The 14,232-nt window shown below is 42.1% G+C and overlaps 1 protein-coding gene across 4 annotated transcripts in view; it reads right to left on the bottom strand.

Annotated features, from left to right (window-relative positions):
• Window positions 1-7,500: 7,500 nt before the first annotated feature.
• Window positions 7,501-14,232, bottom strand: part of PPP1R36 (protein phosphatase 1 regulatory subunit 36) — a 41,726-nt gene continuing 34,994 nt past the window's right edge. For all 4 annotated transcript variants that reach the window (XM_054449855.2, XM_054449858.2, XM_054449857.2 and 1 more), the window contains 4 exons: window positions 10,024-10,066; window positions 9,531-9,709; window positions 8,603-8,794; window positions 7,501-7,733 (listed from right to left, as the gene is read on the bottom strand). In XM_054449855.2, the coding sequence (XP_054305830.1) occupies window positions 7,547-7,733; window positions 8,603-8,794; window positions 9,531-9,709; window positions 10,024-10,066 (601 nt within the window). In that variant the 3' untranslated portion in view covers window positions 7,501-7,546. The remainder of the gene's footprint in view (window positions 7,734-8,602; window positions 8,795-9,530; window positions 9,710-10,023; window positions 10,067-14,232) is intronic.

Below are 14,232 nucleotides of genomic sequence, written 5' to 3'. Positions count from 1 at the left end.
ATAAATGAAAAGTAAACAAAAAAAAAGAAAAAGAACTTTTAATCTTACTTCTCAGAACCATTGTTAATAGTTAGTTCCTTCCAGATCTTCTAAATATGTAAGTGTAGGTGTTTTTCACACATACGGGATCTTATTCTGTTCAGCTTCCCTATAACCTGTTTTCCTCATAAGAATCTTTGCAATCTCTTCAAAGAATGACAAATCAGTAAGAGAATGATAGTTTGTTAATAGAAAAATAAGCAAAGACTATGAATAGGTGATTATTCACAAAAGGAGAGGCACAAATGGCCAATGTGTAGAGGTACTCAGCCTTACTGTTAATTGGAAACATAAAACAAACAGATGATTCCATTTTTTATTATTATAGACTTGGCAAGGATTCCAAGAAATCATAATGCCCAGAGCTTGCAAGTGGCGAGAAAGTGAGCATTCTCATACACAGATGCAGGTAATATGCTTTGGAGCTAGCATTTTGGGAGAAAATTTGACACTAGTAAGTTCTTGAGAATGAATCTGCCCTTTGATGCAGCAGTATCACTTGCAGGAGCTTATCCTAAGGAAATGACCAGTAATTTGAGCAGAAACGTGTGTAAAAGAAAGTAGGGGACTGAAAGTCAGGTGCAGTGGTGCACACTGCAGTCCCAGCTACTCAGGAGGCTTAGGCCAGGGCATCTCCTGAGCCCAAGAGTTCAAGTCCAGTTTGAGAAACATAGCGAGATCCAGTCTCTTTAAAAAACAAAAACAAAAAAAGTAGAGGAGTGGGCAAGTACACTGTGGCATATCATACCATAGAACACTGTGGGGCAATTAAAATCATGTTTTAAAAGAATATTGGCTGATGTAGGAGAATGTTCATGATGTATTACCATGTGAAAGAGGGAGGTTGCCAAAAGGGTACATGGTATGACCCCATTTTGCTTGTACATATATGCACACAAATGACTGAAAATATTAACAATAAGTTTTTCTGCATCATGAGATTATGAGTGTTTAATTTTTTCTTTGTGCTTTTCTAAGGTTTTTGTGTTTTCTAAGGTTTTTTACACTGACCAAGTATCACTTGTGGGAAGTAGTGGGGAAGATGTCATTAAAAATGGTTTCCAAGAGAAGTACTGGTTGATATGGGGCAACCACAAATAGACTGAAGAATTTGATTCTAAATAGAGCCAATGTTCTGACACTGGCCAGTGGAAGTGGGAGAAGTGACATCCCCCAACCAAGGTCTTAGGCTTGGGTTACCACTATTGTACCAGGTTTCAGTGTGACCTGACCTCTCAGGGAGAGGGCCCAGGCCCTCAGCCCCAGGGCATTTTCTTTGTTTTCTGCATAAGCCTCTGGGTTAGAGGTAGGAGAGGTAAAGGAAATGAGAACAAATTATTCTGCACAAGGAGGAGGAGACCAAGGTGCAAAGGAATTGGTCCCAGACACCAAGCCTTTTGGCATGACTCACCTAGACTGCCTGAGATATCACCCCACAGGGACAGCCACCAGCATGTCCCCAAACTCAGACACAACAACTTTATGAACCTGCTGCCAGGCACAGACTGCTCTAGAGATGAAAGCAGAGAGATCTGCAAATAAAACAAGGGGTGGGAGTCCATCCCATGCTTTCGGTTCCCTGAAACTTCTTTCTGCAACCTGAAACTTGTTCAGAGGGAGGAGAGATGAATGGTAATGGGTCCTGGAGGAGTCCAATTTACTTTTCTTTCTTAATATAGTAAAATAATTACCTAAGAGAACAGAATGCTATATGTCAAGTCCTAAATAGGATGGTTTGTGTATGTGATGATATTGAAGCCCCAAACAGATGTGAAGATGGAAATGCTGACATAGTGGGGCAGGCTGAATCTCAGAAGAGGGTGATGGTTCAAGTGTGATAGGAGCCTGGAGTAGATGGCCTTAAAACAAAGAGACCTCTGCAGCCACTGGCAAAAGGTTAAGCAGTAAGACCCTATCTTTCCTATTTAAGGGAGAAGTCCTCACTACCTTCTAACCAACCCCACAGTCCAGCTCCAAAGAACATGGCCGTCCAGTTTCAAACCCTGTAAGGACCTCATGAAGCATTCCCTGATCCCCACCCCAACTCTGCCTAGTCAGGCCCCACACGTCTTCAAGAGCCAACCTTATGCCCATCCCTCCATCCCCCCGATAGCCTCTCTCCTTTAAGCCCTAGGCATTGTGTCTCTTTATTTCTGACTTTTGGCCTCCTTTTTGAGTATGTATTTGTCTTATCCTCACCCTTCTGCCCAGAGAGCAACTTGAGTAAAGGACTGCACGTTGTCCTCTACATCCACATAGCAGGTGCTATGTAAATATTTGCTGAACATTTTTTAAAGTCAGTGTTTTCTTTTAGAATAGTTTTGGATTTACAGAAAAATGGGGAAGATAGTGTAGAGAGTTCCTGTATACCCCACACCCAGTTTCCCCTATTCTTAACATCTTATATGAGTACAGTACATCTGCCCAGTTAATGAACCAATAATGAACATTATTATAAACTAAAATTGGCCAGGTGTGGTGGCTCATACCTATAATCCCAACACTTTGAGAAGCTGAGGCAGGAAGATCACTTGAGCCCAGGAGTTCGAGAACAGCCTGGGCAACATAGGGAGATCTTGTCTCTAAAAATTAAAAAAGTAATAATAATAATAAGTATTATTAACTAAAATCTATACTTTATTAGAATTTTCTTAATTTTTACCTTCCTTTTTCAGAAGCCCATCCAGGATACTGTATTACATTTAGTAATCATGTTGCAGTTTCTCAGACTTTGCTTGTTTGAGATAGAATTCACATACCATAAAATCCACCCTTTTAAAGTGTACAACTCTGTGATTTTTTACTATATTCACAAAGTTGTACAACCAGTAGCATTATCTAATTCTAGGACATTTTCATCTCCCCTAAAAGTAACTCCACCTGTTAGCAGTCACTCCCCATTCCCTCCTCCCAGCAGCTTCTGGCACCACTAATAATACCTTGTCTTTATGGATTTGCCTATGCTGGACATTTCATACAATTGGAATCATACATTATGTGTCCTTTTGTGTGTGGCTTCTTTCACTTAGCATAATATTTTCAAATTTCATTCACCTTGTAGCATGAATTAGTACTTCATTCCTTTTTATGGCTGCATAATGTTTCACTATATGGATAAACTGCATTTTGTTTAACCATTCATCAACTGAAGGACATTTAGGTTGCTCCATTTTGGGGCTGTAATGAATAATACTGCTATGACATTTGTGGGCAAGTTTTTGCATGAACGTAATGTTTTCATTTCTCTTGGACATACTTAAGAGTGGAATTGCTGGGTCATATGGTAACTCTATGCCTAACTTTTGGAGGAAATGCTAGTTTTCCAAGTGGCTGCATCATTTTACATTCCCACCAGCAATGTTAGGAGGGTTCCAATTTTTCCACATCCTCACTGGCACTTGCTCTTGTTGTTTTGCTTACAGCCATCCTAGCAGGTGTGAAGTGGTATCTCCTTGTAGTTTTGATTTGCATTTTTTAAATGACTACTGATGTTAAGCATTTTCTCATGAGCTTATTGGTTAGCTGTACAACTTCTTTGGATAAACGTCTGTTCAAATCCTTTGCCCATTTAAATATTGTGTCTTTTTTATTGTGAAATCAAAGTTCTTTTTATATTCTGAATACTAGACTCTTCACATATGTGATTTGCAAATATTTTCTCTCATTTTGGGGGGTTGTGTTTGTACTTTCTTATTTTTCTTTATAATGGCTTTACTGAAATATAATCCACATGCCATGCAATTCACTCATTAAAATGTAACAATTTGGTTGTTTTTAGTATTTTCAGAGTTATACAACTATCACCATCATTTTCTTGATAGTGTCCTTTGAAGCACAGAAGTTAATAATTTTGATGAGGTCCAATTTACCAATTTTTCTCTGGTTGCTTGTGCTTTTGGTGTCATATTCAAGAAACTAGTGCCTAACCCAACAACATAAGGATTTACTCCTATGTTTTTTTCTAATAGTGTTCTAGTTTTACCTCTTATATTCAGGTCTATGATTCATGTTGAGTTCAATTTTGCATATGGTGTGAGGTATGGATCCAACTTCATTCTTTTGCTGGTGAATATCTAGTTGTCTCAGAATAATTTGTTGAAAATATTATTTTCCCCATTGAATTGTCTTGGCACCCTTATCGAAAATCAATGGCCCATAATACATGCATTTATTTCTAGACTTTTGATTCTATTTCATTGATATAAGTATTTGTTCTTATGCCAGTACCACATGGTCTTGATTTCCAAAGCTTGTAGTAAGTTTGAAATCAGAAAGTATTAGTCCTCCAACTTGGTTCTTCTTTTTCAAGATTATTTGGGCTATTCTGGATCCCTTAAAATTTTATATGAATGTTAGAATCATCTTGTCAATTTCTGCAAAAGAGTGAGCTAGGGTTTTAATAGGGATTGCATAGAATATGTAGATTAATGTGGGGATTACTGCCATCATAACAATATTGTCTTCCAATCCACCAACATGTCTTCATACTTATTTAGGTTTTCTTTATTTCAGTGATGTTTTGCAGTCTTCAGTGGGGTCAATCCCCAACTGAGCCTTTAAATGACTTCACTTTAGCCCTGGTTGCCACTTTGAAGCCTTTTGAGAGACCCTGAGTGAAAGTAGTCAGCTAACTGCCACCATATTCCTGACCTACCAAAACTATGAGACAATAAATGTTGCTGTTTTAAGCCACCATGTTTTGAGGTAATGGTATACAGCAGTAGATAATGAAGACAACCAGGAATATTCCCCTCCTAACTTCCCACCTCTCCAACTCCTATGAGTCATCAGTTCTCAGATTTAAATGTCGATTCCTCAGGGACGACTTTCCCTTTCCCTGACAATCTCCCCCATACCAGCAGGCCTCTGATGATACATGTTAACAGCATCCTCTTCTTCTCTTTTGCGGCACTCATCACCATGGCAATTTGTTCATAATCTGAGTATTTGTTTCATGCCTGTCTTCCCTCAAGAATGTCAGTTCCATAAATGAGCAGGCTATATTTATTTCATCCACACTGAATTCCCAGCACCTAATGTGGTGCCTAGTACAGAGTGGGGATATAGTAATTATAGAATAAAAAATGTAAACCTAAGAATGAATAAATGAAATATATCTAAGCCTCATAGTTCAGAAAGGAGCGAGAGAAAAGCCTAGTAAAGATAGTTACAAAAGTCTCATAATTCCAAGGTTTTCTTTTTAAAAAATACCTATTAAACAGGCCGGGCATGGTGGCTCATACCTGTAATCCCAGCACTTTGGGAGGCTGAGGCAGGCGGATCACGAGGTCAGGAGATCGAGACCATCCTGGCTAACATGGTGAAACCCCGTCTCTACTAAAAATATAAAAAATTAGCCAGGCGTGGTGGCAGGCACCTGTAGTCCCAGCTACCCGGGAGGCTGAGGCAGGAGAATGGCATAAACCTGGGAGGTGGAGCTTGCAGTGAGCCAAGATGGCGCCATTGCACTCCAGCCTGGGCGACAGAGCGGGACTCCATCTCAAAAAAAAAAAAAACTTTTTAAACAAAACAGCCAGGTGCAGTGGCTCACACCTATAATCCTAGCACTTTGGGAGGCCGAGGCAGGCAGACAGCTTGAGCTCAGGAGTTCAAGACCAGCCTGGGAAACGTGGTGAGAATGTCTCTGCAAAAAATACAAAAATTAGCTGGGCATGGTGGCATGTGCCTGTGGTCCCAGCTACTCAGGAGGCTGAGGTGGGAGGGTTACCTGAGCCCAGGAGGTGGAGGCTACAGGGAGCCATGAATGTGCCACTGTACTCGAGTCTGGGAGCCTGGTTGACAGAGCGAGACCCTACCTCAAAAAACAAACAAAAAAACCATGTCAGCATATTCTAGTTAAAAATTTGTTATAACAGTGCATTATAATCTAATTCTCCACTTTAAAAAAAAGGCCAACCAGGGTTAGCTGATAGTCCAGGAGCTAACGTGGGTAATAAAGGATGAGAGGGTGAAGACAGAGTGCATGTTTAAAAAGATGCCCCAATACCAATAGGCTGGAATTGATGTTCCTCTGCCCTGGATATTGAATCTGGGAAAGGTGTCCAGTTTTTCTATGAAGCTGAATGCCAAATGGAGGATGTTGAAGCCTGAGGATAAACCTGTGGCCTGGCAAATTTAGTCCAGTTGTTTTAGGTGACTAAACTCTATACCCTTACAGTACTTTTAAAATGATAATATTATATAATCAACAGCCCTGTATTCCATCTAGTGAATTGGTTTTATTAGCAATTCTTTATCTTCACTGCCTACCAGATAACATCCAACTCACTCCCTAGCTGGATGTCCAGGACTCAGCTGACCTTTCAGGCCCGCCCTTCTCTGCCCACTGCAGACACCATGCTCTTGGCATTCCGCAGTCACAGGGTCCACTTTCCCATCTCTGTGCCTTTGCAAGCGCTTTTCCTGACTGCAAGTTCCCTTTCAGTACCACTGAATCCCTCCAAAGCTAAGTTCAAATCAGAACTCTCCTGCTGCCCTCAGAACTGACTGCTCCATGGCTCTGTCCTCTTGAGGCACTTTGTGCGTTTATCGCTTCTGTGGCCAATAACATATTTAATATTATATTGTGATGGTGTATTTTATTTATCTTCTCTGCTACATAGACCTGGAGGATATTGTCTTTGTCTTCATCTTTTTTTTCCTACATAACCTAGTACACGGCTCTGGATGGAATAGGGGCTTAATATATATTTGTTGTTAAATGAATAAATGAAAGAATGAATGTTAGAAGGCTTCTAAATGAATCTGATATACTTTATATCTCAATGCCAGTAATAACAATAATAATATAGTCATAGAAAGAGATTAAAGTTAAAAAGTCTTAATGTGCCTTTTTTGATTATGAAGTTCTGTTTTCACATGTACCAAAGAAGACATCTCATAAGGCAAAAATGAACTTAGAAATGAATAAACAAGGCCGGGTGCAGTGGCTCACACCTGTAACCCCAGCACTTTGGGAGGCCAAGGTAGGCGGAATGTTTGAGGTCAGGAGTTGGAGACCAGCCTGGCCAACATGGTGAAACCCCATCTCTACTAAAAATACAAAAAAATTAGCTGGGCGTGGTGGCGCATGCCTGTAATCACAGCTACTCAGGCTAAAGCAGAGAAAATTGCTTTAGCATTTTTCTCTGCTTTAGCAGAGATCACATCACTGCTGTCCAGCCTGGGCTACAGAGTAAGACTCTGTCTCAAAAAAAAAAAAAAAATCGAGAAATGAATAAACAGAATGCTTCTTTACTAGTAAACTAGAGCACTGACTAAATGTTCTAATACATTACTCTTAGTAGTCACATAGAGCTCAAATAAATAAATAAAGCAAACTACTAAAAATAGGAAAATGAGCTTTTCAAGAGCTTTCAGGAATTCTTTGTCTGCTGTTCAACTTTTAACCAGGTAATTTGAAAAATTTTAAAAGCTTAATAATAATAACGAATAACCATCTTCTATAAAGTCAAAGTAGTTTACTTGAGATATGGAATGTACCAGGTTACTTAGGGCATGATGTATGAGAGGACAGTGTTTTCATGACCAAGTCCAGTGTATCCTGAATCCTCATGTTATTTTTTTCCATCAAGGAAGGATGTCTCCCAAATGATTTTGTGTTTTCTTCTGGATCAAGGGGGTGAAGCGTATGCGGGTTGAATAGATATCGAGGCTCCCCCAAGATGCCAACTCTGTGAAAAGAATTATTGGGATAGCTGAAGTGGTGAGGCCAAAGACTGACGTGCAGGGTTGCAACTGTGATTGTGGTTGTGTGTATGTTATGTGTGTGTGTTTGTACACTAAAGCTAAGATATACTGTCTCTCTCTTTTTAAAAACTTTCCCTGTTTCCATGAACTACCACTGTAGTCTTATATATGAGTCCAAAAGTAAATCCTTAGCAAGATTTTGTACTAGCGCTTCCCACATTTCTCAAGGTGATTCTAGTAATAGAAAAACCTCAGCCTTAAAAAAATTCAGTTACAGGCTGGGCGTGGTGGCTCACGCCTGTAATCCCAACACTTTGGGAGGCTGAGGCGGGCAGATCACCTAAGCTCAGGAGTTTGAGACCAGCCTGACCAACATGGAGAAACCCCATCTCTACTAAAAATACAAAACTAGCCAGGTGTGGTGGCTCATGCCTATAATCCCAGCTACTCAGGAGGCTGAGGCAGGAGAATCACTTGAACTCAGGAGGCAGAGGTTGAAGTGAGCTGAGATTGTGCCATTGCACTCCAGCCTAGGCAACAAGAGAGGGACTCCATCTCAAAAAAAAAAAAAAAAAAAATCAGTTACTCACTCCTCCAAACTAGAACTATTTGGAGTCTAGCACCACTTTCTAGCAATTGTTTTTCTGGTCTAGATGGGTGTACTTCAAGATTCTCTAGAAAGGAAACTAGGAGGGGAGCAGGGCAGAAGTAAGAAAATGGGGGCTGTCATCGGCAGAAGTAAGAAAATGGCTCGATTCCCTGGCAGAGGCATGGTGCCTGGGCCCCCGCCCCTTCCAGCCCCACCTGGGATGCCACCTCAAGGCACTCATGCTTCTCTTGCCAAGCCACTTACACCGGCATGGGCACAGAGTCCAGAGTTCCCACATGCTTTTGCATCTCGGCTGGGAATCTGACGTCTACTTGATGATACTTTTTCTCAAAGACGTTTTGAGCTTTTTCTCTGAGAGATGGCAGCAGAGTAGACATGACTGGAGAACGCATGTTGATGGCTTTTTTAATTGCTGGGCGTTTTGCCATCATTCTCCTGTTGGGGAGGAAGGTGACATTTAGGTCATATCACCCTGTTTTCTAGAAGTGTTCTTGAGGCCAGGTGCAGTGGCTCATGCCTGTAATCCCAACCCTTTGGGCGATCAAGGCGGGAGGATCATTTGAGCCCAGGAGTTCGAGACCAGCCTGGGCAACATAGCAAGACCCCCGTCTCTACAAAAAATTTTAAAAAGTAGCCAGGTAAGACAGCATGCCTGCAGTCCTAGCTACAGGAGGATCACTTGAGCCTGGGAGGTTGAGGCTGCAGTGAGCTGTGATCACACCACTGCCTTCCAGCCTGGGTGACGGAATGAGATCCTGTCTGAAAAAAAAAAGAGGAGGCCAGGCGCGGTGGCTTACGCCTGTAATCCCAGCACTTTGGGAGGCTGAGGCGTGTGAATCACCTGAGGTTAGGAGTTCGAGACCAGCTTGACCAACATGGTGAAACTCCGTCTCTACTAAAAATACAAAAAATTAGCCAGGCGTGGTGGCGCGTGTCTGTAATCCCAGCTACTCAGGAGGCTGAGACAGGAGAATTGCTTGAACCCAGGAGTCAGACGTTGCAGTGAGCCAAGCTCGCGCCACTGCACTCCAGCCTCAGCAACAGAGCAAACTCTGTCTCAAAAAAAAAAAAAAGAAAGAAAGAAAAAAAAAAAGAGAAGAAAAAAGAAAAGAAAAGAAAGGAAAGGAAGAAAAGAAATACCCCTGAGCATAGGAAAGTCAAAAGGTCATACCTGAACTGAACAAAAGTCATGCGTTTCTTTTCCCCTCCTGATTCCTCATCTTCACGCCTCCTGCGAGGAATGTTGAACATATTGGTACGAAAGAGTCTCCCTACTTCTTCTTCAATCTCTGTCAAGTGTTGACGTCGGAAGACAATCCAAGCCACATATGTACAGAAAGTGTAAAAGGACTACAACAAAAAATAGACAAGAATCACAATCCTTAGCTGTGAAATGGAAAACTCCCACCTGTCTGTATAACACAGCTAAGCAGACACAAACCCAGATGACCCAATTTCCCAATATTCCTGAAACAATGAAAAATTATACACATACTCACTTTTGCACGAGGAAAATCAGACCAACAATTTAAGGTATAGCATATAGCTTGTTAGCACCGTTTTTTAGAAAGGATATTCGCTAAAAATAAGTGCCTGACAAATGGCCATTGGTTGTTGGTATACATTGTTTCATATCAAAAAGCACCAAAACATAAGTGACTCACCTCAAAGAACTTCCAGTCTTTCTGTGTATCTGATATTTTCTCCCTGTAATATAACAAGCCACAACTATAGGTTGAGAGGGAAGTTCAATCTTTCAGGGACCTAGTCCTTATCTTTCTCTAAAGTTAGGGTCATTATCTTGGCCCCAAGATTATTTTCAGCTACACAAATGCTATCAAAAGGCATTGATAAAGAGTCTTAATACTTTCTTCTTCAACTTCCTACATTACCCAGATCAAAACTCCTAGAATGGTAAAAAGTTAATCAATATAAATTTGGGGTAAACAAACCAGTGAGGAAATGTATTCTTCCAAAGGCTTCTGGTAATTTGAGTGTTGGGGAGGTAAGGAGAGTGGAAAGGTGGTAAAAAGGAAGCAGAGAACTAGAGGGTAAGTCTGCAATAAAGAAAAGGAAAAGAATTAGCAAACAATAGTTATGGCTATTGGGTACAAAAGAAACAGAAACAAAATCCACAAAGATCTATGCCGAAACAACCAATAGACTGAGAACAGCAGTGTGCTCCTCCTTCTGATGGGCATGGGCAAACCTGAGTCTTCTCTCTTCCCAGGAGTCCTTGCAACACAAATTCAATGTTAAGAATACTATACTTGGCCAGACGCAGTGGCTCACGCCTGTAATCTCGGCACTTTGGGAGGCCAAGGTGTGTGGATCACTTGAGGCCAGGAGTTTCAGACCAGCCTGGCCAACATGGTGACGCCTGGTCTCTACTAAAAATGCAAAAATTAGCTGGGTGTGGTGGCAGGCGCCTCTAATCCCAGCTACTCTGGAGGCTGAGGCAGGAGAACTGCTTGAACCTGGGAGGCAGAAGCTGCAGTAAGCCGGGATTGTGCCACTGCACTCCAGCCTGGTCAACAGAGCAAGACTCCATCTCAAAAATAAAAAAAAAGAATACTATACTGGCATGGGCACAATTAGTGAACACGGCCTCCCCTCCTAACAATTCTGATCCTGACTCCCAGCCTTAAGAAACTAGGCCTGGTCTGGGGAGCCCTTGAGAATTGACTGAGGGGGCTATGCACCTGCAGTCACTTGATCAGTCACAGTGGCCAAGGCCAGACCCTGGACACTTCAAGGCTGATCCTGGTTTTGCTTCTTTTTTAAGACAGAGCTGGAATGCAGTAGTGTGATCATAGCTCACTATAGCCTCGACCTTCTGGGCTCAAGCAATCCTCCCACCTCCCAATCCTCCCACCAGACTGTAGGAGTTCAGGATGGTTCTGGAGAGCCTGGTACCCACCTCAGCCTCACAAGAAGCTGGGACCACAAGTATACACCACTACACTGGCTAATTTTTTTTTTTTTTTTTTTGAGACAGGGTCTCACTCCGTCACCCAGGCTGGAGCACAGTAGCATGATCATGGCTCACTGCAGCCCTGACCTCCCCAGGCTTAGGTGATCCTCCCACCTCAGCCTCCCAAGTAGCTGGGACTACAGGCACACACCACCATGACAAGCTAATTTTTGTATTTTTTGTAGAGATGGGGTTTCACCATGTTGGCCAGGCTGGTCTCGAACTCCTGAGCTCAAGCTATCCACCCACCTCACCTTCCCAAAGTGCTGGGATGACAGGCGTGAGCCAAGGTGCCCGGCCTGCTTCTGCTTTTGTTGGCGCCTTCCTTGGAGGAACTGTGACTCTGAGGATTGGCCTTGGTACCAGGCTCTCCAGAACCATCCTGAACTCCCACAGTCTGAGAAAGATGACCCAAACCTCACAGGACCTTCGGCCTTCTCACAGGGACTTCCTGGTCTGAATGGGCCCAAACTAGCCCTCCACCTGAGGGATGAGGCCGAAGAGGTGGTTACTGGGGCCTGCCCCTCCCCTCCTACAGACTCTCTTCATTATATATTGGTTTCTTCATGTGCAAGTCTTCAATAAAGAACTACAGCAATAGCAATTACAGTGAACATGGACTAAGTACAGACTATGTGCCGGGTACCGCACTAAGCCCTTTACATGTATGATTCTATCTAGTCTTCATAACATCCCGCACCACGCTAAGCCCTTTACATGTATTATCATATCTGGTCTTCATAACATCCCTATGGTATAGTCAACATTATTATTCCCACTTCTCAACTGAGGAAACTAAAGTTGAGACTTAAGTCCAAAGACATATGTCTAATTAGGGGCAGATCCTGTACTAAAACTCAGGTCTGTCAGATACCCACGTCTGTCCTCATAACTGGGCTGTGAGGAGAATAAGCTTTTTTCTTTAAAATAGTTTGCAGATAAACGTACTGAACAACAGAGCTCAGCAGAAACTTTTCGGAGCAAGCCTCAGCATTTCTTCTCTATGCCACCTGAGGCCTCCACCTGAGGGGTGTGCTGATGTGAAATTTCCGCCCTTTCAAAGCTCCTCTTCCGTAACCAACTGTAAATCTTCTGCCAGCTGAAACCAGAGACCATGAACACCTGCCAATCTGAAGCAAGAAAACTAGCCAAAGTCTGTTTTGGGAATAAAGTCAGCTGTATTCTGGGAGATCTACAGCAGAGCTCACATCAGCACAAGGCAAACCAGCACCATCTTAGCATGGTTTTGAAATGAGAGTGATTGCCCAGGAAACACATTTTCTTTCCTTTTCTTTCTGGGTTCTTTTTTTAGACATCAGAAGAGAAGATAAGGCTGGGCGCAGTGGCTCACGCCTGTAATCCCAGCACTTTGGGAGGCTAAGGCAGGTGGATCACCTGAGGTCAGGAGTTTGAGACCAGCCTGGCCAACATGGCGAAACCCCATCTCTACTAAAAATACAAAAATTAGCCAGGCGTGGTGGCAGGTGCCTGTAATCCCAGCTACTCGGGAGGCTGAGTCAGGGAGAATTGCTTGAACCCAGGAGGCGGAGGTTGCAGTGAGCCAAGATCGCGTCACTGCACTCCAGCCTGGGCGACAGAGCAAGATTCCATCTCAAAAAAAAAAAAAAGAGGTAACATGAACCTCTTTCCACTTTCCCTCAAGTTGCCATACACACTGGAACTCTTTCTCTCTTTTTTTTTTTTTTTTGAGATGGAGTTTCACTCTTGTTGTCCAGGCTGGAGTGCAATGGCACGATCTTGGCTCACCGCAACCTCCGCCTCCCGGGTTCAAACGGTTCTCCTGCCTCAGCCTCCTAAGTAGCTGGGATTACAGACATGTGCAACCATGCCCGGCTAATTTTGCATTTTTAGTAGAGATGGGGTTTATCCATGTTGGTCATGGCTGGTCTCAAACTCCTGATGTCAGGTGATCCGCCTGTCTCGGCCTCCTAAAGTGCTGGGGTTACAGGCATGAGCCACAGCGCCCAGCCTAACTCTTTCTCTCTTAATGCCCAAAGCAAACTGATGTAACCCATACTGCAAAAATTAAGTACAGAATGTCATGGGTTTCTTCTTGCCATTCTGATTTAGCCCTGCATATGAAATAGAAATGCGTCCAGGAAATGGGTGCATACAATGAATACATTTGGGGACTTCATAGTTAAAAGCTCTACAAATTTATTTCTGGCTGGTATATTTTGAGTCGTTTTCCTGTCTATTTTGGTATTTTATAATTTTTATATTAAGTACATATACTTAAAATAAATTGATTATAAATTTAAAAATTTATTGATTATAAAATAACAAAATTGGCCTGGCGTGGTGGCTCACACCTGTAATTCTAGCGCTTTGGGGGGGCCAAGGCAGGCAGATCGCTTGAGCTCAGGAGTTCAAGACCAGCCTGGGCAAGATGGCAAAACCCGATCCCTACAAAAAATACAAAAAAAAAAAAAAATAGCTGAGAATGGTGGCACACGCCTTGTAGTCACAGCTACTTATGGAGCCAGGTGGGAGGATCGCTTGAGAACAGGAAGTTGAGGCTGCAATGAGCCAAGATAGTGCCACTGCACTCTAGCCTGGGTGGCAAAGTGAGACCCTATCTCAAAAAAAATAAAAAATAAAAATAAATTAAATTAAATTTTAAAAAATTAAAATAACAAAATTTAAGCCTCCCAGAATCGTCTGCAAATAGAAATGGGGTTTAAACAATACAATCCGTGGAAATATAATGCAAGCCATAAATGTAATTTTAAATTTTCTGGTAGCCACAGTGAAGAGAAACAAGTGAAGCTAATTTTAATAATATATTTTATCCAAAGCCCCCAAAATATTATCATTTCAATATAGAAGCAATATTTCTAAAGTATTGAGATGTTTTATTCATATTTAGACTTTCTGT

This window comes from Pongo pygmaeus, chromosome 15, assembly GCF_028885625.2.
Source record: "Pongo pygmaeus isolate AG05252 chromosome 15, NHGRI_mPonPyg2-v2.0_pri, whole genome shotgun sequence".
NCBI lineage: Eukaryota > Metazoa > Chordata > Mammalia > Primates > Hominidae > Pongo > Pongo pygmaeus.
This window is presented reverse-complemented; position numbering and strand designations above follow the sequence as displayed.